This window comes from Neltuma alba, unplaced genomic scaffold, assembly GCF_004799145.2.
Source record: "Neltuma alba isolate B1F8T4 unplaced genomic scaffold, ASM479914v2 tig00013423_pilon, whole genome shotgun sequence".
NCBI lineage: Eukaryota > Viridiplantae > Streptophyta > Magnoliopsida > Fabales > Fabaceae > Neltuma > Neltuma alba.
In genome coordinates, this window is record NW_021637675.1 from 27984 (window position 1) to 53125 (window position 25142).

General features: G+C 32.8%; 4 protein-coding genes across 6 annotated transcripts; 3 read left to right on the plus strand and 1 right to left on the minus strand.

Annotated features, from left to right (window-relative positions):
• Nucleotides 1-2312: 2312 nt before the first annotated feature.
• LOC114737295 (probable protein phosphatase 2C 21) lies at nucleotides 2313-10953 on the plus strand. Of its 3 annotated transcripts, XM_028925212.1 has the most exons (12): nucleotides 2328-2397; nucleotides 2668-2676; nucleotides 2849-2971; nucleotides 4347-4410; nucleotides 5359-5467; nucleotides 6797-6950; nucleotides 7678-7803; nucleotides 8949-9072; nucleotides 9212-9288; nucleotides 9545-9597; nucleotides 10090-10144; nucleotides 10254-10953. In XM_028925212.1, exons 3-12 carry the CDS (start codon nucleotides 2855-2857, stop codon nucleotides 10479-10481), a joined length of 1107 nt encoding a protein of 368 aa, XP_028781045.1. In that variant the 5' UTR covers nucleotides 2328-2397; nucleotides 2668-2676; nucleotides 2849-2854; the 3' UTR covers nucleotides 10482-10953. The 3 variants fall into 3 exon arrangements, with proteins under 3 accessions (XP_028781043.1, XP_028781045.1, XP_028781044.1); XM_028925210.1 differs by lacking the exon at nucleotides 2668-2676 and having other exon boundaries at nucleotides 2313-2397; XM_028925211.1 differs by lacking the exon at nucleotides 2328-2397 and having other exon boundaries at nucleotides 2473-2971.
• Nucleotides 10954-11787: 834 nt separating this feature from the next.
• LOC114737289 (chaperone protein dnaJ 8, chloroplastic) lies at nucleotides 11788-13951 on the plus strand. Its single transcript, XM_028925204.1, has 3 exons — nucleotides 11788-12302; nucleotides 12511-12579; nucleotides 13173-13951. The coding sequence occupies exons 1-3, from the start codon at nucleotides 12087-12089 to the stop codon at nucleotides 13356-13358; spliced, it is 471 nt and encodes a 156-aa protein (XP_028781037.1). The 5' UTR covers nucleotides 11788-12086; the 3' UTR covers nucleotides 13359-13951.
• A 1692-nt stretch (nucleotides 13952-15643) lies between these two features.
• On the minus strand, nucleotides 15644-18566 carry LOC114737291 (uncharacterized). The gene is made up of 2 exons (XM_028925207.1): nucleotides 18341-18566; nucleotides 15644-16036 (listed from the first exon to the last, which is right to left on the minus strand). The coding sequence occupies exons 1-2, from the start codon at nucleotides 18498-18500 to the stop codon at nucleotides 15951-15953; spliced, it is 246 nt and encodes an 81-aa protein (XP_028781040.1). The 5' UTR covers nucleotides 18501-18566; the 3' UTR covers nucleotides 15644-15950.
• Nucleotides 18567-23372: 4806 nt separating this feature from the next.
• Nucleotides 23373-24748, plus strand: LOC114737288 (lamin-like protein). Its single transcript, XM_028925202.1, has 2 exons — nucleotides 23373-23623; nucleotides 24294-24748. Exons 1-2 carry the CDS (start codon nucleotides 23446-23448, stop codon nucleotides 24638-24640), a joined length of 525 nt encoding a protein of 174 aa, XP_028781035.1. The 5' UTR covers nucleotides 23373-23445; the 3' UTR covers nucleotides 24641-24748.
• The last annotated feature ends 394 nt before the right edge of the window (nucleotides 24749-25142 follow it).

A 25142-nucleotide genomic window follows, 5' to 3' on the forward strand; every position in this document is an offset into this window, starting at 1 on the left:
AAACTCAAATAAGAGAGTGAAGATGTTTGATGCATGGAAAGTGACTTTAAGTTGAAAGAAAAATAAGAAGCCATATTGGATTCTTGATAATTGCGCCTGAGTCCTAAGTATGTTTCATGTTGTTTTTGATGAAAAGTGATTAAGATTTGAAGAGAAGATCCTGGTCCTCTGTCAGTGTTCACAATAAATTAAATAAATTTAGACTATCCAAAATTTAATATAAAGAGTCCACATAAAATTTTTGATCCGCATTTTTAATGATAAATTTACCTTTTTAAAATTTTATTTATGAGCATGAAATATATTCCCATCATGATTATAGTTTGATATATACTAGTGAAACTCAAATAAGAGAGTGAGAAGCTCAAGATGAAATCATTCTGACATCTTAGCTACTCCTCCGATCCTTAATATATGACTCAATTGTTAAGTTGATTTTAGTCTTAAATATAAGACCTATTTATCAATTTTCTCTAAATTATCTTAATGAATACTCTTTCAATCATAATTAAGTAGAAAAGGAAGAGAGGGTATTAAAAAAGATGATCATGGTATTTTAGAAAAAAACATGTCACATTTCTTATAATTAACTAACTTATCTAACTTTCTTAATATAATTAAATTAGTTAAATTAGTCTTATATTAATAACCAGAGGATTACTTTATAAGGTTTTTATTTCGTGCTCATCACAACTATGAGTATCATATATTCATGGCAGTGATGGAAATTTCATTTGAACGGTTTATAATTAATATTTTTAATATACATTTTTCTAATAGTAAATTTATCTCTCTGTTTTTTTTAAAAAAATGTCAGTTATAATATGATATTTATTTTAAATTATGTATTTATTAAAATAAAAATTATTTAAAATATAAAAAAGCTTAAATTAAATCTAGACCTTTCAAAATTAACCTGAATGGTTCAAATTATTACGAGCATCCATGTTGGGGTTTTGGTTCACCGGTTGTACTCTTTCATGATACAAACTAAATCTTATGCGTTTAGGACAGGACGCAGGACTTATCTTTAAATGATGCTTTAATATAAAAATTGACGTCAAAACTCAAATAGCTGTCGTGCTGGGCACTATCAAACTTCATATAGACAAAATGATGTGGCAGCGTATTATTTTTGAATTAAGCTAGCAAGCATAGCTTTAAAATACAAAAGTTGCTAATGATCTTCACCCTTTCCATACGAAAATATACTACTTCTACTTCTTAATATAACATCTATATCTTTAATACAAGACCTTAATTTATATCTTTAATATAAAATCTTAATTCAATTTTTTTTTCATATTTATCTATTTTTTTTCAAAGTAATTTTTGTAGTAGTTGCACATGTTAAGTATATCAACAAATAATAGTTTTAACTTATACACATTATTAGCAAGGGTATTTGAGAAAAAAGAACACATATTTATTACAAAATAGCTAACATAACTAATTTTTTTAATCCACTAAGTTAGTTAACTAATTCTTATATTAAGGATCACAAGTAGCATATCATTTTTTTTAAGTTTATAATTTTTTAAAATAATTCTTACTAATTATATATATTAAAAAAATTTTCATTAGCGCAATAATTAAACAAAATATTTTCAAAAAATTGACAGCTAAAGTATACATTTGGTCCTTTAATTTTATGTAAGGTTTTAATTTGATCTCTTAACTTTAAAAAGTATACTTTTAGTCCTTTAACCCACAAATTGTTAGCCTTAAATGATTTTTATGTGACAATCATAGTTGTTTTAAAAATTAAACTTAATATATTAGTATTTAATAATATTTTATTAACATTCAAGAATTTAATATTATCTTTTTTGTTGACGTTTTTGGGATTAGATATTGAAAGTTTATTTTTTAAAATTAAGATATCAAAATGAAACCTTGTGTAAAATTAAAAGATTAAAAGTATAGTTTAGCCAAAAAGTAACACATATTTATTATAAATGATTAAGTTAACTAAATTTTAAATATCTATAGATTAACTATCTAATTCTTACTTCTTTTTTTTTTTTTTTGACCAGGGATCTAATTCTTACTTTTAGAATGGGGGGAGGGTACTTTGACCAAAAAAGAATGGGGGGAGGGTATATAATATTTCTAGCCATTCCGTGTTTATTACTAATGTTTTACTGCCTTCCGTTGCACGAACGAGAAATTTTTTATCTCAAAAAAAAAAAAGAGGGAGAGAAGTTTTGGATAGGATATTTATGAAGAAAATGACTTCTTTTTGGGACCCAAAAAAAAGGGGCACGTGCACGGCGCGTGGGAGCCGCTGGTTTAGCACAAAACTACTTCTCCGACGTCAGAGACAGAGCAACTGAAACTGTTTGGGATCATTCATTTTGTTTCATCTTTTCACCTGAAAGATAGATCGCTTACTCTGTATGCCTACTCGCTTCTCTTCTTAGAACCCTAGAACTCTTAATTGTGCTTTTCCCCTTTTTCATTTTGATTTATTGTGAAAGCTTTCTTTGTTTGTACATGGTGATTTCAGTCATTGGCGTTCTGAAGTTCGATTTTTTTATGGATTGGATGCTGGAATTGATCTTCTGACATTTATATTTCCTGTATAATGCCTATTCGTTTCCTTTGTTTTCTTTTGTGGACAAATCTTTTTTTGAGATTCTGAGGCTTTAGATATCTTGGATATAGGATTGCTTGGTTTGATTTGAACAAGTGATTGGCAATTAAGTCGCTGCTTGATTATTGGGTCACTGGAATTTCTTTTGTTGTTGTTTTAAACAGAAAAATAAAGCAGAGCGGATCCATAGTAGTCTTCTTGCTGAGTCTGCGTTTAATTCCTTGTTACTCACTTACTCCGTTTTGGTTGCAGTTAAAGATGGGAATTTACCTCAGCGCCCCGAAAACAGATAAGGCTTCTGATGATGGTGAGAATGACAGGCTTCGCTACGGTTTGTCTTCCATGCAGGGGTGGCGTGCTACCATGGAAGATGCTGTAAGCACTCCCTTGACTCGTTTAATTTCATGAAATATCAGTTGCTATTTCTGTATGAGAATGTGTTTTTGTTTTCAACGCGTAACTGCATGCTCCATTGCTTCTTGTCCGCCCTTTTGACATGGTATATCATATGGTAATGTTCAATTGTTAACTGCCTCGATTATGAGTTTGGATTTTCCTTTTCTTGAACATAAATCAAGTTCATGGAGAAAGTATAGTGGGTTTAGAACCTGTCTTACCCGTGAGCTAGTAATCAAGTGGAGAAGAAAAGGAAAATCCTGAGGTCGATTGACAATTTAATTCATTGTGGCTGAAATAGTATTAATCTGAACTTGCTAGAAAATTGTGAAAAATTATTTTTTTCCTGGTAAGATAAAATTGGAGTCAGATAGGTTGTTCTAGCTTGGCTACTATCACCGATCCTTTGATCGTGCACCTGGATCCTACCAGTTAACTGGTCCTTGCTGTGATTTTTTGTTGGTGTTCTGTTTTCATCTCGTGCATTAAAGGCACTGTGATATATGAAACTTATGATCTGATAAGGTATATATGAAGATCTGATAAGATAGGCTCAATATGTTATGTATTTATAATTATAAATAAGAAAATATTTAAATATGATATAAATAGGATAAATAGGATTTAAATGATATCATTGGGATTTATAATTCTAATTACATAACTCAATAAATCGGTTCATTTATAATTTACACAATCTTGTACTATTAAAATGATTCTTATAATATAACAATATATTGTTGGTAAAAGTAAATACATTTTCGAGATAGGTTGTCTGCTTAGAGTAAGTTTTTTGAGTGATTTGTTAACTGTATTGACTATTGAGAAGGGTTTTTATATGGCATTTAATGAGCTTGCAATATACTTGATCAGATATGTCTTTTTGACCCGTTCAAAATACTTATTTACAGGATTTGGTTTAAAAGTTTTAAACACATTTTTTCTTTTAAATCTAATTAAACTCCTCGTGATTAGAAGTTTTCTGATTTGCTGTTTCATTAATTGCATCGGAAAGTTTGTAAAAGATATGAGATTTTATGTTTGTTTTATGAACTTGCATATAAATTTTTCCATCATTACAACGTGTGGTTAACAGAGCAAAAGGACCGCATCTTAGTTGCATATTAGTAATCAACTACTGCTACAAACGTGATACTGTATAAAATGTTCCACATTTTTTACATGTGCTTACTTGAAAATGCCTCTCATTTGAATTGAATCTTGCATAGGCATGATGTTGATAGTCTGTAAATACCTCGGTTCAATGCTAAATCAGTAGTCTAATGTTATATTACAAAATTACAATCTATTAGATGGTGCATATAAAATTTTCTTCTTTTATATTGCTTGCCAGCATGCAGCCCATCTAAATTTGGACGAATCAACATCTTTCTTTGGTGTTTATGACGGCCATGGAGGTCAGTATGTTCATTATGATTTTTTTAACAGTGGTTGTTAAATGATAAAAAATATTATCCTTTTTAAATTATTCAATGTTTCAATGTATCAGTTTTAGAAGGCTGTGTACTTTTTGGGGGAGGTTTTTTTCAGCATTACCAAATGCTATCTCCAGCCCTATTTATGAGAAACAATTTATAGTTTTCTTATAAATGGGCCCAGAGGTAGTATATTTTATTTTTTATCATTAATTTTGTTTTAAGTGGAAGTGATTTTAATTATTTAGACCTTTCTCTTATAATTTGGAGCTGCTTATGTCCCCTATAAATAGGAAATCTTTTTCATCGCATAGCAAGCTGGCTGCCTCAAGGGAGGAGTATCAAATGCTTGATTCGGCATGAAAATTGATCTTTTCATTCTTTATTGAATGGATTCATACTGCCAGTGGGAGGGGGGATTTTGGATTTTTAAATACTTCACCTGAATATGGCTGCCTTCTACCATTCTTTTGTGCTTGTGAATTTATTCTGCAAGAAATTGATAATTTAATTATCCTTTTCAAAGAGTTTCCTTGCAGAGACAGTGCTATTTTGGTTTCTATAATTCTAACTCTAATGTAATTTCACTTTTGACAAGTGAGATTCTTGCAGCCTCTTTGTATCACACAGTGTCATAACGCTCTTAATCATCTGAGGTCTGATTGAGTATCAGTAAACCTGGGGGCCTTCGGTTCACGTTTTGGATTTTGTATAGCAGAAATCTAAATGAAAAGAAAACAATAAAGAAACATTTTCCCGTATTTTTTGTATGCTTTGTCTGCTATGAATTATTTTCAGAATTCAGATTCCATTACTGTTGATTAGTGATTATAGCTTTCTAAAATGCTTAGTTTGGTAGGTTGACATGCCCGGCACACTTATGTCCACTATATGATTTTGAGGTCTTCTGTACAATCTCTTGCTTTTCAGGTAAAGCTGTTGCTAAATTTTGTGCCAAATATCTGCACCGACAGGTGCTTAAGAATGAAGCTTATGTAGCTGGAGATATAGGCACATCTTTGCAGAAAACTTTTCTCAGGTTATTATTTAAACTTTGTGTTTTGTTTATGATCTACGTTAATATTCGATACTTCTTTTCTTTAATTATAAAATCCCAAGGATGGCATCATGAGGTAGTTGCCTTTTACTAACTAGACCTAGGCTGAACTCTCATCATATTGTGTTCCGCTGTTTTCCGTGATGATCTGTTATGTTGCACCTTATACTTCGTGGTATGTGTAACAACATCTATACATTTGTTACCGCCTCCCCCCTCTCAAGATGTTTCAAAACAGATCAAAGAGCTTATAAAAATTGTTAACGATGCAAATAAAAATGTAAGCTGACATTATACTCAATAGATACTACGTAAAAGTTTAAAAGTATAGCTCCATTATTTCCAAATTTGTCAATTATTCATACTCAAATACTACGTGTAGAATGTACAAATTAACATCAGTATTATACAAATAATTTCTTAAGAAATTGAATTTACATGTCTCTCCTTGAATGTGAAGAGCCTTCTAGATGATATTTTTGAGGCAGTTGGATCTGATTCTTCTTTGATAAAAGGATCTATCTGAACTTTTAATTGTGGTTTCTATCAAACAATGGAGTTTATAATTTGCTTGGGTTTCTTTTCTCCGTAGGTAAACCTAGTTGCACATTTAGAATTTTGATAGATCGTAAATTTACAAAGCACTTGCAATGATTGGAATGGGGATACGGTTATGAATTGCAGACGTAGATACTTTAGTCAAATCAAATGTTGCACATTTTTCCTTACCAATGGGCCCAGCATTTTGGAGCTATTTTGGGTGGTTTATGAACAGCTTTGGCAGCAGATTGGTCCCCCCCCCCCCCCATGGGAAAGATAAATATTAGGGATGACACTCCTATACCACCGGCAGGGCTCCACACAAAGACTCATTGGCCCTTGGGTGGTAGGTGATCTCCGAATCTAGATTTGCTGCCAATGCAAGATTTGAGCTGTTATGGGGGGATTTGAACCCACACGCAAGGGGAGATGTAAATATGTAAATGATATTTGGGATCTTACAACCACTTGTGCCAGCTTGCTTTGGCAGCGGACTGGTAACTGTAAGGCTGTTGCAGTGTTGCATAACAGTTTTGGATAGTTTTAGGTAGGGCAATGGTTGCAGTTATATCTGTCACATAGAGTTTTGGGGAAGTTGAGAAGAGGTATGGGTAAATTCTCGGACAGTGTAGGGTTTCTAGCATCTCAAATAATAGGGAGTTTCTTATTCTCCTGCTCTTTGTAAGAGCTATTCTTTTTTGAAAAAGAATTCTTAGCTCTCTGTTTTGGTCTCTATCACTCACATGTATCATTTTCTTCCTACTGAACCAGAATGGATGAGATGATGCGTGGACAAAGAGGGTGGAGAGAGTTAGCTGTCTTGGGAGATAATATAGAAAAGTTGTCTGGTATGCTAGAGGGCTTTATATGGTCTCCAAGGGGCGGTGACGGCAATGACCATTCTGATGACTGGGTTCTTGAGGAGGTAACAAATAATGACTGCATTTGTTTTACTTGAGCAACTTCTTCTTTTCCTTAATTTTTTGATTTACTTATTCTGTTATTGGACATGCAGTTTTGGGAAGATTTTAGTCCCAAAAACATGGCATTTAAGCATATAAACTTTTGGATTGGAAATTTCAATAATCTGCTCCATGTTTTATCATATGTAACCATGAATGGATTGTCAACCACTTTTTTTCAGAGCACTCTGGCATTTTTTAAAAATATTTTTAGACGAATGAAAAAATTTCTAGAATTGAAACCATTTTAGTTTGAAGTTGACAGATTAGTGTCTCTTGATTTTAATATTTCATTTTGGTTATTTGCAGGACCATCTTTGTTGGAGTTGCTTACTAAGCAAACTAAAAAATATCTAATTTATTTCCAATTGCCACCAGTGCTCCTTAAATCATTTGGTTCTCTGCGGATTTGGTGTCGTAATATTTTGATGTCTGTGCTTGTTTCCAGCGTTTTCTAAATGTCTATCATATGGGTGTGGAGCTTTATGCATTTATAAGTTGATAGTTTGTATGTTATGTGGCAATTTGACAGCAATTTACTTTTAGAATGATTTTGTAGACTGGGTATCTTTATCAGCTGTTTCCAAAAAAAAAAAAAAATTGTGTTGTCATGTTGGGCATATTCCCTCTTGATCCCCAGTGCATAAATATTTGCTGTTGAAACTGAGGGTGTACAATGATACAAAACAGGGACCGCATTCTGATTTTACGGGACCAAGCTCTGGATGCACAGCTTGTGTGGCAGTCATTCAAGGCAACCAACTTGTAGTTGCAAATGCTGGTGATTCTCGCTGTGTAATATCAAGGAAGGGCCAGGTACTGCCTCCCCTTGTTGAGAATTTCTTTTTCTTACTTTATTTCTAATTTGCATGCATTATTGGATACAGAGGACATAGGTGCATGATATATTAAAAAGTATGCATGCTTTAATAGGTGTTGATGAGTGTACTAATTTGGAAAGAGGATATAAAGAGTAAGGAGAAGAAACCAGATATATAAAGAATAAGAAAGTCAGAAAGGTAGCCAATTTGCTGTGTACAATTTGTTTTTAGTTGCCATAAATTGCAAGTTAATTCACTATTTTTCATGCACATATAATTTTACAACATTTTTTCTTAAAAATAAAAATGAACGCTGAATACTATTGTAGCTAAAAAACAATCAGTACATAGGATACAAAACGAAACCAAGAAGATAAAACATCTCATCGTCATCATTATCCACCTCATTAATAAAAGGTGGTGGCTGATCAAAGACTCCAGAAGAATTTGGCATACCATTTTCTTTTTTAGCCAGACGATCAGCAATGCAATTGGATTCCCTATACAAAACATTACAGAAATATTCCAGTCTGTGTGGATAATATTTCCTGTATAATTGATGATATCCTTAAAAGGTTGGTGGAGCAACTGATCTCTTTTAAATAAGTTGATTGCTTCAGCACAATCAATGTAAATCTCAACCTTGCGTAAGCCTCTTTCCCACCATAACTCAAATTTGCTATTCCAAAAATCTCTGCAATCACTGGAGGACTAGCACTCAGCATACTGCAGGAGCTCAAAAGCCATGATCCATTTTCATCTACTCCTCCATGCCAACTAGAGCCATTCAACAAAACTGAACATCCAACTTACATTTTTGTCCAGCCATTAGCAGCAGAATGTCCAGCTCGCACTTGCTCACTTTGAACTTTGTCATGACTACATTTTGCAACAGTTTGGAAAAGCGTGTTCATTGAAATTTATTTGCACTTGATGGTTATGTCATGAAATGATTTCAAAATCAGATATTTCTTCAGAGTCCAGACTGCCTTTTCTCCTGTTCGCTCTCCCCCAATACATCTGATTTGGTTTGTGCTGAATCATGTAAATTAACTTGTTGTCTATGACTTGGTGCCTACAACATAGCTATTGTTTGGTAAAATTCCGTTATCTGATTCTTTCATGAAATTTTATCCGTAGGCGCATAATTTATCCAAAGACCACAAGCCTGACCTTGAAGTTGAGAGAGATAGGATTCTAAAAGCTGGTGGTTTCATACAAGTTGGGCGAGTTAATGGAAGTCTAAACTTGGCCAGAGCAATTGGTAATTCAAAATTCCTTTTATGATGATTTATCAATGCTTGATGCAAAGGAAACAATGAGAAACTCTTTTATTACCTAATCTACAATTAGATTTCATCTTTCTCCCTAACTTCTGTAGTATGAAATTGCTTCTGTTACAGGAGACATGGAATTTAAGCAAAACAAGTTTTTGCCTGCTGAAAAGCAGATTGTCACTGCTGATCCGGATATTACTTCTGTATGTACTGCAAGTATATAGTGCTATACTTTATTAACAGGTTGATGGATATGGAATGATTGTATTTGATATGCTCCTCTGGTCATGTTATATTGATACAAGTTATATTTATCTGAGCAAAAATAGTGAATTTCATTATTTAAGATTATACGTATTTCATAGAATTAATATATTGTTCTGCTATTGTCATCTAACAACTTTCTTTTCCTTCTGTAATTTTCTACTCTTCAAACTTTTAAAACGTTTTCTGCAATAGGTTGAGCTTTGCGATGATGATGAGTTTCTTGTGATAGCGTGTGATGGGATATGGTAAGCTACTTGGTTGCTGAAATGTCCTCTAGAAAGTCTGTTGACAGTATTTATTTCTTCTTTTGTCCATGGACAGTATCTAATTCATTTACATAGCAATATGCCTATAATAGATATATACATGTTTTTACAACCATTTTCAGTACTTGTAACTTTTTCCATTTTTGCAAGCCACCTAAAATTATCAGTACACATTAAACATAATGTCGTGACAGCAACAGTCAATTAAAATGTCCTTTCTCATATGATCTAGCAGCTATTACTTTCTGAACCTTTTTTCTGATTTTGATGTCCTGTTTCGTTAAGGAACATTTCTTCTCAGGGAATTCTGCCTTTTTGTTTCTTGGATATTTAAGAAATCAAGATGGCTGCTCTTTTCTTTTCTGATAATAGAATAGTTCTTATAATTATAACCTAGGGAGCTCTTAAGTCTGGTATAGGATACTCCTTCCTCTTCTATAACCCTTACCGTTGGGCGTGATGTTTGTGTAGGGATTGCATGTCAAGCCAACAGCTTGTGGATTTTATACATTTACAGCTGAAGACGGTGAGTTTTTTTTTTTTCACTGGACGCTGTATTTTTCTGGATAAGAAAACCTACTAAAACAGTACAAATCTCATGGTCTGGTTGTAACACGTTTACCCATTCTATGTAGGAGAATAAACTCTCTGCAGTCTGCGAGAAAGTATTTGATCGGTGCTTATCGCCTACGGCTGGTGGCGAAGGATGTGACAACATGACCATGATCTTGGTTCAGTTCAAGCCTTCGAGTCCAGATGATCCGGTTACAGACAACCCTCCATCATCTGCTCAACTATGCAAGGCTGATGAGAGTCTAAATCAACCATCTAATGGTGAAAGAAGTTTAGACCAACCAATCTAGCTCAACCGTCCAAGCCTGATAAAAGGTTTATCAGAATCTAAGTGGAAAAGAAATCTAGGCCTGAGTCAGGCCGGATAGCCATTAATCTGTTGAAGCAGCCACTAGAAGGAAGAGGAATCATTTCATATCTAGAAATCATGATGTTGATTCTCAAGAGCGAATTGTATGTTCTAAAGTTCTGCTTTTGTACATAAGCTTGGATATTCAGGATACTGAAATGGAAAAATGATTCAGCGGGCATGACCGTGAGCAGTTTCACGGATGATTAATCACTTTAGGGGTCATTAATCTGTGTCGTTTTTTTTTTTCTTTTTTTTTTTTGTTTTTAAAAAGAAAAAATTTGGCCCCAGTGATGTTTCCCACACCTAGTTTCTTTGTGAACTTAATGCTCATGTACGTGATTGACGATGCATCTGTTTTACGCTCCTATTCATTAGCTGTCATAGTTATATTGATAGATATTCCTTGGGAATATTTGAAACACTTTATAAGAGTATTGGTTAAAAAAAGACCAATGTCCTTGATTGAAATTTGACTTATTATGGCATGGCATCCCGAGCACTTCCACTGAAAAATTTAACGAACATTATATGCACACACACATATATAGAATCAACAACTAATTCATATTTAACAAAATCATTTACATGCAATATGTTAATATTATACTCCCTCTGGTATATAAGCTTCAAATTGGGAGAGGGGTGTGATCCATTTTATAAATTTTGGTGTTTGTTTTAACATTTAATACATTTTTTTTTTTCAATTTTACCTTTAATTATTCATTCTCTCTCTCTTTTGCCATAATCTCTCTTATAACATTTTCTCACATTCTCTATCCTTTTTTTCCCTTATTTATTACATGAGCATATTTGAAAATAAAAATATATTTCTAATATATTTATTATTTTTAACTAATTATTTGTTATTTGAGAATTAGTTATTTAGCACTTATAATAAAGGTCGGAAAGTATTATTTTGATTTCAAATCATTGGAAAAAAAAAGAGATATAGATGCAACTTATTTAGAAGGATTGCTTAAATTTTGTTCATCTTTTCCCTCTCGGCCTCAAATTTTGTCTGTCTTGTTATTTATCGAACAGATAAGGATTCCAAACAATTGAAGGGGTTGAATCAGTAAATTCTGGCCGAACAAGAATATTCCCCAAAATAAACCGGAAGAACAGTTTTCCGCGTCCAATTCTGACCACTAATGAAGCAAAACGGATAAAGCCCGCGAATCTCTCTCTTCGTCAGCAATTTTTATCCATGTGCGCATAAAGGGTCCAGTCTTGTTCTTTATCTCTTAAGTATCAACACATTTTCTCGACTTTGATTTAATATCTCGCATTTCTCTTTAGATTCTAGTGGGTTTGTTGTTTATCCATTGATTCACTCCTCAATTATTGAGTTTTCAAAGAAGCCCCGTTTTAGGGTTCAAACACGCCATCTCGATCAAATCAACTTGCGTGGCCTTTGATCTATTCTAAATAAAATCTTCCTTCAGAAAAGATCATAGCTTTATTATTTATAGCCAAAGGTTTTTCTGGGAATTTGTGAGTTTTTCCCTGATTTTGGAGATTTGAGATTTCTGTCCGAGTTACAATGGCTGCTGCTGTTGCCGGAGTTGTTGGTGGTAATAGGTCATGTTCTCCCTGGATTCAATTCAAGGACAGTGAAAAGAAGCAGAAACGTTTGAACAGAGTTAAGATTTCTTCTTGTTGTTCTTCTTCTGTAATGGATCCTTATAAGACCTTGAGAATCCAGCCTGGTGCCTCTGAATCTGAGGTTAAGAAAGCTTTTAGACAGCTTGCTTTGCAGGTTTGATCCTTAATCTTTCTGCCGTAATTATTATTCCAAAGTTTAGAGATTTTGTTATATGTAGACGTGACGTTTGATATTTGGTTTCCAACTGGATTGTTCTTTGTTGAGCTTAAAGTTATTTGTCCCAGCGATATGTGGGGCTTGGTTTTATTGGGATTTATAAAAAGTTGTAATATTGATTGGCTGATTTGAAATTGTGTATCAGTTTCATCCGGACGTTTGCAGAGGAAGCAATTGTGGGGTACAGTTTCACCAAATCAATGAGGCATATGATGTGAGTTATCACATTCCCATCTTTCTATGAATTCTAATTCTGTAGTTGAATTGAGTATTTATTATTCCTCTGCACCACATGGAATATGAAAACAAAAATGAAAATTACTGCTTCTGAAGTAGCTCCTTCTCCACTTCGATGGCTGTTCAGTGATTGCCATAACTTTTTGTAATGACTTGAATATTCAATATTGCATCAATGGCATGTACGATTCATTGCTCATTGCAGAACCATAAGATTGAATACAAGATCAGTCAGTTTATGCATATATTCATAATCACTAGAGATTCATCAGATTTCACTAATCTGCGGTTTTATATTCATGTCAAAAACGAAGCTGCTGAGAAAGTGAATAGAAGCTGATTGTTGAACAAATTTGCAGTTGTTGTCTGTTGGAACTGATATAGGGAAAAAACAGTAAAATATTGGGGCAAAAAACAGTGATGAAATGGTTAAGTGAAACAGATCTGCCATTTTTTAATACATCTCTCTGGTATTATGATTGGTCGAATTTATGATTTGAACATGTCATTTCTGGTTGGCTGAATTTGAAGAAAATCAATAACTGATGTTGAAAACATTCATGGAAGCAGGTAGTGATGGAAAATTTGAGAGGAGGAACAAATGGAAGTGAAATGTATGGTGATGATGAAGATGGAGGGATTGATGAATCAACGAGAGGAATGAACGATCCAGATTGGGATTTATGGGAAGAATGGATGGGATGGGAAGGAGCAGGAATCCGTGACTACTCATCTCATATCAATCCCTACATTTGATCATTTTCATTTCATACGCCGTGGCTGCCGAACCCACCTAGTGAGATAAGATTTGTTGATATTGTTGTCGTCCCTTAGGTGGCTCTTAATCTTCGGAAGCCATGTTGAACTTCAACTAATTCAAGCCGGGTAAGATGTATCTAGTGGTTGGTGTCCTTACTAATTGAAGTCAAATCAAATCGGATCGGATCGAACGGGTTGGATGCACTTGGTGGTTGGCATTTTGCTCATTCAAGTCAAATCGGGTCGATCATATGGATCCAGTAGCTGGTGTGATTCCTAATTCAAGTTGAATCAAGTTGAATGGAGTGGTTGGTGTTTGCATATAGTCTTGGTAGGTTGAAAGTCACTCTCATCTGATCAATAATTGATTGAAGCAGAGTGAGCAAGTGACTTATTGTATATCTATGAATGAAATTCAAAAAGCAAATAAATACTTTATTTTCTTCATTTGGATATGTCTATCCATCAGCTAGGCAGGGTGCTATATTATGTCAAGGAACAATATATTTTATTCGTGTAAATTATTGAAGCTTGAAAGGGTGACACTGACCAAGTGAACAAGACATTACCCCTGAATTCACAATTGTTAATGTCTAAAGTTAAATGACTGCTGTTTGGTCAAAAAAAAAAAAAGTTAAATGACTGCTGCATCATATTTATGATAGAAGAACATTATATTTTTATCTTTATGATTTTATTTAAATCTTGCTCTGAAAGTTTTTAAATTTGAGTTTTTTTTTGGGCCAGGGATTTTGAGTATTTTATCTTAAAGAAAGCTAGATGGATACATTTGAGGAATGAGTTGTATACAACAAAGCATCAAGTTTGATTGGCTAGATGAACAACATTATTCTATCAACAATTAACTCTCTAGATGTGATAGGTGGTGTTTGATAACTTTTTTTTTGAACGTGTTTGGCTTTTCTCTTCCTCCATAGAAATTGACATCAGGTGTTCAATTTTCCTCTCTGGTGTCCCATTTGGTGTTTCTTGTATGTGTTTAAACCAACCTGAGCGATTTTTTTTTTAATCAATTTTTCCTCAGTAGAAATTTATGTGAGTATTTAAATTTTTTAAATAACTACAATTTTAAAAATACTTTTACCGTGAAAATTATTAAATAAACAATATTCTAATTTTTTTTGGGGTTAACAATTTGAGATAGAATTTAAACTCTCATAAACAAATTAATTGGGACCTTTTCAAATCAGAAAAAAGGTGGAAAATTTTCGTTCCGAATATAAAATATAAAATAAAAAAGTAAATTCAAATAATTCAACCAATAAATTTAAAAGAGAAAGGCCCAAAAAAATAATTGTTGAATTTCAAAATTTCAAATCAGGAGTTACTATAAAACTGTGTTGTCATTTGCTTTTCAAATGTAGTCATTTTTTTAATGAATGTAATAACCAATATTGATTTGGAATTTTGAAATTCAACCGTCATTTCTTTAGGATTTTTCCAATTTAAAATTCTATTAAAAAAAGGTTTAAAATTCATATGATGCTAAGTATGTCTATCATCAAAGTATTTTGTTGTTCATCTAATACCCAAAGTATTTTCCTAGATATATCTAACTCGAGTATTTTATAGCTCATCTAGTAACTTAAAATGCACCTAACAACTTGATACTTTAAGGACAAAATAACACCAAAAAATACTACTACCTCTGGTCTTTAATATAAAATCTTGTTTGATTTTTATTTTGGTCCTAAACATAAAACCCCAATTCACTTTGTCTCTCATATTTATATTTTTTTTCAAAGTAACCCTTCTAACAATAATAGTTCTAGTCAATATACTTAATTAGTAAAAATATTTTAAAAAAGACAACACCTATTTAGGACAAATAATTAACTCAACTTACTTCTTTAATCTCCTCAAATTAGTCAACTGGTTCTTATAATTAGAACCGAAGGTAGTATAAGATGTTTGAGCACTTAAAAAAAAAAACTTCATAATATTAGACGACTGATAAGAAATTTTAAGAGATTAAATACATAAAAAAAACACTAAATAAACCTTAAACCTTAAATTTAAAGCGATAATTTTATATAAAACAAATATATCACTTTTGGCAGATAAAAGAGCTAACTTTTCAATGAAAAGAACATGTATTTTTAATTTATCAATTTCATGTTATTCCGTCTTCACATAAAAAATAAAATAAAATAATTACTCTTTCCCAACTTTGTCTTTATGCTCCACACTGCTGTCAATTTAATTCCGAGGCGAGAACTTTAAAACGGCGTGGTTTTGAAGCAGCAGGGGGCAGCGGATTGAAGTGGTAAAGGAAAGAAGTTGAACCCCTTCAACAAAGGTTCCAAGTTTTATATCGACGTGTAGTGTAGACATTTGGACAGTACTCTCGAACAACATATTTCAGCAGCAAACAAACAAAGCAATGAGAAATGCTACATGGACCACATTACTAAGACAGACAAGAAAGAAGAACATCTCTGCCGTATAAAAAGCCGGAGGAAGAAAAAGGAGATATAATAAAAAGTTGTCACGCCTTTAAGCGCTGACTATTAAGTGGTCTAACTGGGATATTATTGATTAACCTACATAAAAAAATGCAGTATAAGATCACTTAGCAGAGCCAGATGAGAGTCTTTGGCTCCTTGCTTTATCAGCTTTCTCCAAGTAGTCTTGATGAGACATCTGTTTGGTCCCTGCAGGGCAACAAATGAGCAGATAAGTTCAATGGACTCGGTAGGCTGTATATGTATTGAACTACAATGGACATGGATAAACTCTTTGATTATCAGAACAATCAACCGTCTTTGAATGCTACATTAAAGGCAGCCATAATTCATAACAAGGTAAAGAAAACATCAGTGAAGGTTCAGAGATGATTGTTCATAATGTCTAATTTGTTATAGAAAGTGCTAAAACATGAAGAGTAGAAAGTACATGCTAAGGACAAGACAGTTTGTGTAGTTCATAGACTGGGTCCAAGTAGTATATTTCTTTGTTCGTCAAAATTGTGGTAACTAAGAGAAAAGGACTAGAAACAACTGCATAATTTGCAAGAGAGAAGCTTCGAATAACAGGCACGCACCACTATGCAGCAATCAATGCACGGACACATGCACAAAAACACACACACACCACACACACGCACACACACACACACACAACACCATCCTATACTGAAAGTACATATCGCTGATGCTTTCTTTAAACGATTTTTGAGATTTATCAGTTTATGAGGAAGAATTGGCATCTCAACTCCAAGAGTATATAACCAATCTGCTGATGGATTGGACACCAGGGTTTTGAGAACAAAATTTCCTTTTGTTACTTTAAAGATGTCCCAATTTGCATTAGGGATGTGCTCCTTCAGGCATGTTTTGGGGTTCCTTCCCCCAGAGAATTTTTTATTTCTTATTGTACCGGGCTTAGTTCCTCCTTTTATTGAGGGGGGGAAAAAATCTACTTACCTATACAGTTCAAATTAGGTTATAATGCAAGGTTCATAAGTGATGCAAGTGTATCGTAGGGTGTTGACAGAAAAGCCTAGTGTATTATGGTTTGTAAACTGCATCACGCATGTTGAGAATTAACAATTTCAGGTCCCCATGGCATCATTTGTATACACAATACCTAAATCGATTAATTATAGTAGACCACAGCAAATATTGGATGGATATAATTTCTGAATCATCCATTTCAGCTCCATGCAAGTATGTTTTTAGGTTGCATATGTACTTAAGGTTTTTTTAAAAATGAAAAGATGCCAATAGTACCAATATCATCTCACACTGATTTAAGTTCTGCCTTTGTCATGTGAGAAATTCTATTTATAAGATCCATTCTCGGTTCTTAAGCAAGACCCTTTACAAATTAATAAAATGTTTATGACCTATTTTAATTCCCTTTCTTCACCACTCTGATAATCTGTTTCATCTCAATTTGATTAAGGATGATTACGAAAAATCATAGAAAAATTTTACACTTAATCTACAGAAAGCAGTTGATAGCCCAGAGGAAATATTAGGCAAGGACTGTCTTGTGATGGAACAATAAGAGCAGTAAAATTCAAAATTAGCATCAAACGGGCACCTTATATTTATAAGGTATATGGTATCAAATTTATTTTACGAATTAATATGATAAACATAAAATTCGTTAACTAACTGCACTTACAAGTTGAAAAGGTAAGAAGGCAACAGCACTTTGTTGATTCATGAATCATGAATCCCAAGGCAACAACACTTTGTTAATTCATGAATCATGAATCCCAGAACGAATGCTCAATGCTCATAGTATGCCTCACATGCAAGAAAATTGGAACCGATCTATGCAATGATAATCCAGAAGTGCAAGTACTGAAGCATCTAGATTGCAAATGCAAAGTTCAAAATTCTACTTCCATGCCAAAGGTTCATCCTAATTAGCAGCTTAAAAATGATTAACACTTCAAAATACATGCATGCTTAGCATATCAAAAGACCGAAAGCATTGCCTTGAGTTTCATTCATATAAAAAGATTTCCTTTAAACCCTATCTCTCGTACCATCTGTGGCACCTTGAAATTGTACGTAATAACATTCCCATCAATTATGCTAGGAGAAAGGGGGTAGAAAGAAAAAGAAATATTACAAGACGAAAATTCAATCTCAACAGGGCAATATCACATTTCTAGATACCAAATGAACCAAAAGGAATTAGCTTCTCCTAACAGAGAGAACAAATAAGTTAATAGATAGTCCTGAAGATTCAAGCTCAAAGATATCATAATAGATAAATTTCAGTCCAAAACTGAGTAGAAGTGTCTCCAAGTAGGAAACAGAGTCACAGAACAATGAAATTCATTTTTTAGGCAATCGTCCCAATCCTCAAAAGTGAAATGAAGGAAGATTCAAATCCATCTACAAACAACTTCCAAAATTGATTTCCTCCAAACCATGAAAAATGAAATTACGATCCAAAAGATGATTAAAGGTCGTTGGGGGGAGGGTTAAGAAGCGAACCTCTGCTCATGTAGTACCAAGGGACGCCGAAGACGACGGTGATGAGAGCTAAGCCAACCATGACATGCTTCTTGTCCCCACTGTAAAGATAGTGATCCATCCTTGCCCTAAATCCGCCTCCGACGTTCCCACCATTGTTGGGTTTCGTGTCGCCGCTCATTTTCTCGCTCACGCGACTTTCCTTAACTTCCGGTGTCCCTCGCCTCCTTCGCCACAGCAGCTGACTGATGCTCCTTCCTCACTTGAACCCTTTTCTATAAAGTTTTAAACCGTTTTTTCCCCGATACATTTCTGCCAACGTTTTTTCCCAAGAAATAAAAGCACTCCTCTTAGTGACTTCACCTATATCAAAAAGCAAACACAATTTTAAATTTTAAGAAACGTGTTTATTGAGAGTTTTTCATTTGATTATTAAAAATTAATTTTCACAAAAAAGTATATAATATATGTTATTAGTTCTATTTCTAGTTTTTTTTTTTTGAGCTGACTATTTCTAGTTATATTGATTAATTGCTTTTTAATAGCAGTCGGGGAAAAAACGTTGGCAGAAATAAATCAGTTAACTTTAGAATCAATCAATTAATCAACATAAGGCCCAAAACAAATCAGTTAATCAAAGAAAAATTCCAGAAAAATGATTATTGAATTTTAAAATTTTAAATGAGGAATTACTACAAAAATCGATGTCATTTGCTTTTTAGTATAGTAACCAATACTTATATGAAATTTTAAATTCAACATTCATTTTTTTTAAAAAATTTTCCTAAACAATAAACAAAAATAAATAGTACAAGGTTACTTTCATTGTGGCTCTTCTCATTCCACTGCTCATAGGAGCAGCATCCGAAACAATGTTGGCTCGTGCACAGGGCTTGCTGCAAATTTATGCAAATCTGAGTTTCAAATTTGGAAATTTCCTTATTCTTATTCTCTCATCATTCCCTTTCCTTCTTTCGTCTCTTGCCCTCATTTCTTCTTTTTCATCTAAAGGCATCCCACCCTTTTTCTTTAACTCTTCATCTTTGTCTCATTTAGCTCGCAGTCGCTGACGGGCTCGCTATATATCTCTCATTACCAAAACGGATTTGTTTCCTTTTCATGCATTTGATTCAAGTATGCATTTCCACTCTCCTTCAGTTTCTCTTCATCTCTTTTGGATCTCTCTCATCGTCCCTTCATCACCTGCCTTACTCAAAACGGTAAATGCAACAGGATGATGCAAAATAATTGCATTTATATGATTATTGTTCTTGCTACTCCCTCCGTTCCTTATTATAAGAGACATTTGATGCTTATGGCATGTTCCTATATATAAGAGACACTTAAAAGTTGTCTCAACTTTTTTGTGTTGATTTCTTATTTTATTCATATTTATTGTCTCCAACTCACACTCTCCCTCCCTCCCACTTCTCTTTCTTTTAATAATTTAATTGTTCTCTCTCATACTCTCTCTCCTTATTAATGAGGGTATTTTTAGAGAAAAAATATACTTCTTATACATTGATTGTTCTTAACTAATTTTAACTGTTTTTTTATCAAGGTAATTCGGTTATTCGTCTCTTATAATAAAGAACGGAGGGAGTACTTATTTACAGCTACATATTATTTTAAATAGAATTGTCTCTAATAAAAAAAATAAAAAATAAAAAATAAAAACTTTCTTTTATTTAATTGTTGATAACAGCAAGGGGTGCTTATAAAACGAAACCGGGTATACCCAAGCCTTCCTCCTCCTCTTCCTCTGTCCCCGTTTCATATTTCCTCATCTTCGCCTTATCTCAATTTTTCATTTTCCCCCCTCATGTTTCAAATTTTTTTCTTTTTCCCAAGCAGGTTCAATTTTGTGGTGCACTTTTCTCTTTTACTACTACCAACTTCTGTTTGCCCTTTTTTTTTTTTTTGTGCTTGCTCCTGCTCGGTTTTGATCACCATTATGCATCTTTCAATTTTAAGTTTTCATCTATCTTAGTTTGTCCCAACGAAGATACAATGGGATCAAGGGTTTGCTAATCGAGTGACATAAACTTTGATCAATAATAAAAGGTACTTAGTGTTACCGGGTCAAAATACCCTGACATGAAATATTTTAAGCTTGTGATGATCTAAAATATTATGAAACAATGACCTAATGTTGCCTTAATTTTTCTTTTGCCAAAATTAATATTTATTAATACAGAGAAAGATTACATAATGCATTTTAGGGATCATTAAATGATGTGTAGACGCTACATAAACTTTGTTCAATAATAAAGGTGCTTAGTGTTATTGGGTCACATGACACTAACATGAAATATTTTAAGCTTGTGATATCTAAAATATAATGGAACAATGACCTAATGTTGACTTAATTTTTCTTTTGCCAAAGTTAATCTTTATTAAATAATATGTAGACACTACATTATTTAGGTAGGGGTACTTTTGTAAAATTTTTTGATATGAGATGGAAAGGGTGTTTGGGAAGTATCAGAAGTGCTTTTGAAAAGTATTTTTTAACAAATCGAGATAAACTCCTCCACATATTTACTTCGTATATTGTAAAAGCATTTTTAAAACCATGATTTTGATTCTATCCAAACACTCACAAAATCAACTAAGTTTAACCAACTGAAACTCATTTTCTTAATTCCTGTGAATACTCTATCCTTTTTAATTTGTAAAATGTTTTGGAAACAAATTGTGAAGGCTACTGAGCATCATTTGGTAAGAAATCTAAGTTTTCTTTGGAAAAGAGCTATAAACTTTTAAAAATGCCTTTTATTTAACATACTCCTTTGGTCCTTAATATAGGATATAATTATTGAGTTAGTTTTAGTCCTAAATATAAGGCTTATTTCTCATATTTATTAATTTTCTTTAAATTATCTTATGAATACTCCCTTAAACATAATTAAGTAGAAGAGGGGGAGGGGTATTAAGAAAAATAATTATGATGTTTTAGGAAAAACATGTCACATTTCTTATAATTAACCAACTTACCTAACTTTTTTAATCTAATCAAATTAGTTAAATGGGTCTTATATTAAGAATAGGAGGAATAACCCCTAAATCCAATTTGTTTGGACAATCTTATCTAATTCTATATCGGAAAGGGGGACCCACACACAACAATTACTCATCCTACTCTATATCATTTGGGAGTTTGATGTCACCATTTCAGATTTTTAAAGGGAGTGTTGGTGCGCCGTTGAGGTAACAAGACGACTCTTGACACACCAACTCTTGATTAACTCAGACTTAATTAATGAAGGGTAATTTTATAATGATGTCATTAATAAAACATTAAACATTGTTCTCTCCAAAATATCTTATAAATCAAAATGAAGAGACTAGCTATGTTTTGTTTGTGCCGGTAAAAAAAAAAAAAAAAAAAAAAAAAAGAAGAATGACAGAAAAAGAAACTGAAAATTGCAAATCTCAAATTAGGTTTGGTAATATAATTTTATTTGGTATTTGACATGTATGAATTTGTAAATGACAATAAATTTTTATTAATTTTCTTATTTAGTATTTATAAAATTTCAACTTCTTTGTTTTTTAGTTGTCTCAAAAAGTTATGTTTTGTTTGCATCAAAGAAAAGGAAGTACTTCCATCCACTAACTTTCGTCCTTTTTTAAGACTTTCTTTTCGAAACTTTAAAAAGTTCTACAAACTATTTTTAGATATACCCCGAATTAAATTTTTTTAATCCTTAATAAATAATTTAATATTTATTAGTAGATTTTGAGAAGAGGAAAAATTTACATAAACAACTAATTTAATCTCCATAAATTTAACGAGGAGGTATTATTAAAAGCTTAATACCAGTTTTAGTACATAAAATTTAACTTAATTTTGGCTTTGGTTCCTAAGACTTGAAATTAGCAGTTTTGGTTTTTGAAATCTTGTTTTAGAGAACAAAAACACTGTTTTAGAAACTAACATGCCAAAATAAGATCAATTTCCAGGATCCAAGTCACTGAATTTAAATTTTATGGACTAAAATTAAAACAAGGTTAAATTTCAAAAACTAAAAATAATATTAGTCCTATATTAAAATACAGAGTAATATTATCCAGTAATGATATTTATTTAGTAGTCCTTTATTACAGTTTTCAAATAACTAATTTGCTGACAATAAAAAATTAGTTAAAATAAATTAAAAATAATAAATAGGTCAGAAAAATATTTTTATTTTAAAATATGTTCTTATAGTAAATGAGAAAAAATAAAAAAGAATATATAGAAAAACACGATAAGAAAGAGTATGTCAAAAGAAAGAAAAGAAATAACTAATAACAAAATTAAAATAAAATATATTAAATGTTACGATAAATTTAAATTGAAACTTATAAAATGAGTTTTAAAAACTATTAGAAGTAAGTGCTTTCACTCAATTAAAAATAAAATTATTTTCATATACTTATCTCTAAATCCGTAAAATTATATTTTTAAAAAGCTAATTCAAACATTTAGGGCCTGCTTGTATTTGTTCTTTGTTTTCTTATTTTCAAAACAATTTTATAAAATTGTTTTTAAAAACAAGTTTTGGAAAAAAAACAAAAAATTTGTTTAAAAAATAATTTTCAAAAAAATTACATTTGAAAAAAATATAAAAAATTACACTTTAACAAGTGATAGTTATCACTGGTAATGATAAGTAGTAGATAGTAGAGGAGAAGAGAAGAAGATTTCTCTAATTTTTCAAAACAAAAAAAAACATAAAAACAAAAACAAGAAAATATGTAAAAGTTGTTTTGGTTTTTCAGTTTTTAAAAACATATTATTGTTTTTTTATTTTTTAAGACAATAAACTAAAAACAAATTGCCAAACAATTTTTTTCTTTTTTTTAAAATAAAAAATTATTTTCAAAATAAAAACTTAATTTCTCTGAATCTAAAACTTGTAAATAGTAACGAGGGGGTAATGAGTCATGACCAATTATTAGTAAGTGAAGTGTTAAACAAAATAAAAATAAAAAAGTGGTGCAATAATAGCATGCTGTGGGAGTGTGGGGCCGAAACAGGGTCGCAGTAATTATACGGAGTCAAGTGAGAGAGTTGAGCAGTGAAGATAGTCGGAGATAGAGGCGTCCAGCAGAGAAAGGAGGAAGGCTAGCTGCCGAGGATGACCACTCCCTCAAGCCAAGTGGCGAAGCTGTCGTTGGCCCTCATCTTCGTTCTTGCTTCCCTCTCCGCCGTCTCCGCCACCGACCACATCGTTGGTGCCAACCGTGGCTGGAACCCTGGCATTAACTACACCCTTTGGGCCAACAACCAGACTTTCTATGTCGGCGACCTCATTTGTTAGTTTCCTTCACCTTTCTGCCGAATGATGTGTCTTTTTGTTAGATACCTTGCTGTTACATCGTAGATCTGCAGATACTTTCCCTTTTGGGTATCTTTCCTTTTTTGAATCCCAGTCATTTTCCTTCCCAACCACAAGAGTAAGAAGAAAGAAACCTTCCAGTTTTATCTCAGCTAATGTGCTTAAGGATTTAGTAAGGATGGTTTCTGCTATGCTTCTGCTTCTTCTTCTTTCATCTCTAAGAAAGATCTCTTTCTGCGATACTTACTAAGTATTCTGCTTTTAAGTTTTCCATGTAATTCAGGCTCCAAAACACCCACTATGTTTGATTTTTGGGGAAAAAGAAAAGAAAATGAAACTTTTTTATTGTAGTTCTCTAGCTACTGTTCTTCAAGATTCTGATATGCTTAGCTTATTCTTTAAGCAATAATTTCTTTCTCTTTAGGAATTTGAAATTTTTCTGGCGCTTTTTCCGCCAATGTGTTTGTAGCATTCAGAGACCTAAACCTCCAGTATAATGTGTTTGATTTGAAAAGAGAAAAAGAAGCTTCTCATTGTATTTCTAACTACTTTTCTTAAAGTTTATGCTATACTTTTCTCTATGCATTGCTTTCTTTCAGGCTCTTTAGAAGTTTTTTTATTTATTTTATTTTTTTGGTTTTGGGTAGCATTCAGGTACCTGAAAAACCAGTACAATGTGTTTGAGGTGAACCAAACTGGGTATGACAACTGCACTACGGATGGAGCTATTGGGAATTGGACAAAAGGCAAAGACTTCATAACCCTTAATAAGGCAAAGAGGTATTACTTCATTTGTGGCAATGGCCAATGCTTCAATGGCATGAAAGTCTCTGTTCTTGTCCATCCTCTTCCTCCTCCTCCTGCTTCTGCTGTTGCTGCTAAGCATTCCTCAACCCCATCCTCTGCTGCTCCAATGCTTTTCTCTGTGGGATCCTGGTTTTCTCTGCTCACGTCTTCTTCTGCTTTGGTTTGGTTTGGATTTGGTTGGATCTAGCAAATGTGTTCCTCTTTGGGGTTTTATAATTCATTATTCTCATTTCCTTTTCCTTGTAAGACATTCTAGACATGGTTTTGTCTTGTGAGGCTCCACATTAATTTCAAACCTTTACCATTCCCATTTTGTTCTTTCTTTCTTTTCTTGGGTTCTTGCTCTTTACGCATTTTCTAAGGCAATAGACAAACTTACTAAGTTTGGTGTGGCCTGATTGGTGAACACTGAAGGTTGTCTTTTCCAACTGGGGTATACTTGTCTGTCTATTCAGATGCACAAGGAAAAAATATGCTTATGATGCTTATACATTCATATGGAACTGGATTCAAGAACTCTAAATTTAGTAAAAACATCAAGACAGAGAGGCATTTGTGTGCAATATATATGCTTTCTGGGAAATTGACAAAGAATATTCTGGTGTTTTTATACGAAGTTATAGTTTATGTATTGATTCTGATGTAATCACGTGGCCGTGCTTGCGACCTTGAAGTAAGATGAGAGATCT

Bases quoted from the DNA above. Each gene is read 5' to 3' on its own strand.
- LOC114737295 (XM_028925210.1), top strand. From the start codon at position 2,855: ATGGGAATTTACCTCAGCGCCCCGAAAACAGATAAGGCTTCTGATGAT. The intron at 4,411-5,358 runs GTCAGTATGTTC...CTTGCTTTTCAG, and splicing joins TGTTTATGACGGCCATGGAG to GTAAAGCTGTTGCTAAATTT. The intron at 9,598-10,089 runs GTAAGCTACTTG...ATGTTTGTGTAG, and splicing joins ATAGCGTGTGATGGGATATG to GGATTGCATGTCAAGCCAAC.
- LOC114737289 (XM_028925204.1), top strand. From the start codon at position 12,087: ATGGCTGCTGCTGTTGCCGGAGTTGTTGGTGGTAATAGGTCATGTTCT. The intron at 12,303-12,510 runs GTTTGATCCTTA...ATTGTGTATCAG, and splicing joins TTAGACAGCTTGCTTTGCAG to TTTCATCCGGACGTTTGCAG. The intron at 12,580-13,172 runs GTGAGTTATCAC...TCATGGAAGCAG, and splicing joins AAATCAATGAGGCATATGAT to GTAGTGATGGAAAATTTGAG.
- LOC114737291 (XM_028925207.1), bottom strand. From the start codon at position 18,500: ATGAGCGGCGACACGAAACCCAACAATGGTGGGAACGTCGGAGGCGGA. The intron at 16,037-18,340 runs GTTCGCTTCTTA...GTTGCCCTGCAG, and splicing joins TTGGTACTACATGAGCAGAG to GGACCAAACAGATGTCTCAT.
- LOC114737288 (XM_028925202.1), top strand. From the start codon at position 23,446: ATGACCACTCCCTCAAGCCAAGTGGCGAAGCTGTCGTTGGCCCTCATC. The intron at 23,624-24,293 runs GTTAGTTTCCTT...GGTTTTGGGTAG, and splicing joins CTATGTCGGCGACCTCATTT to CATTCAGGTACCTGAAAAAC.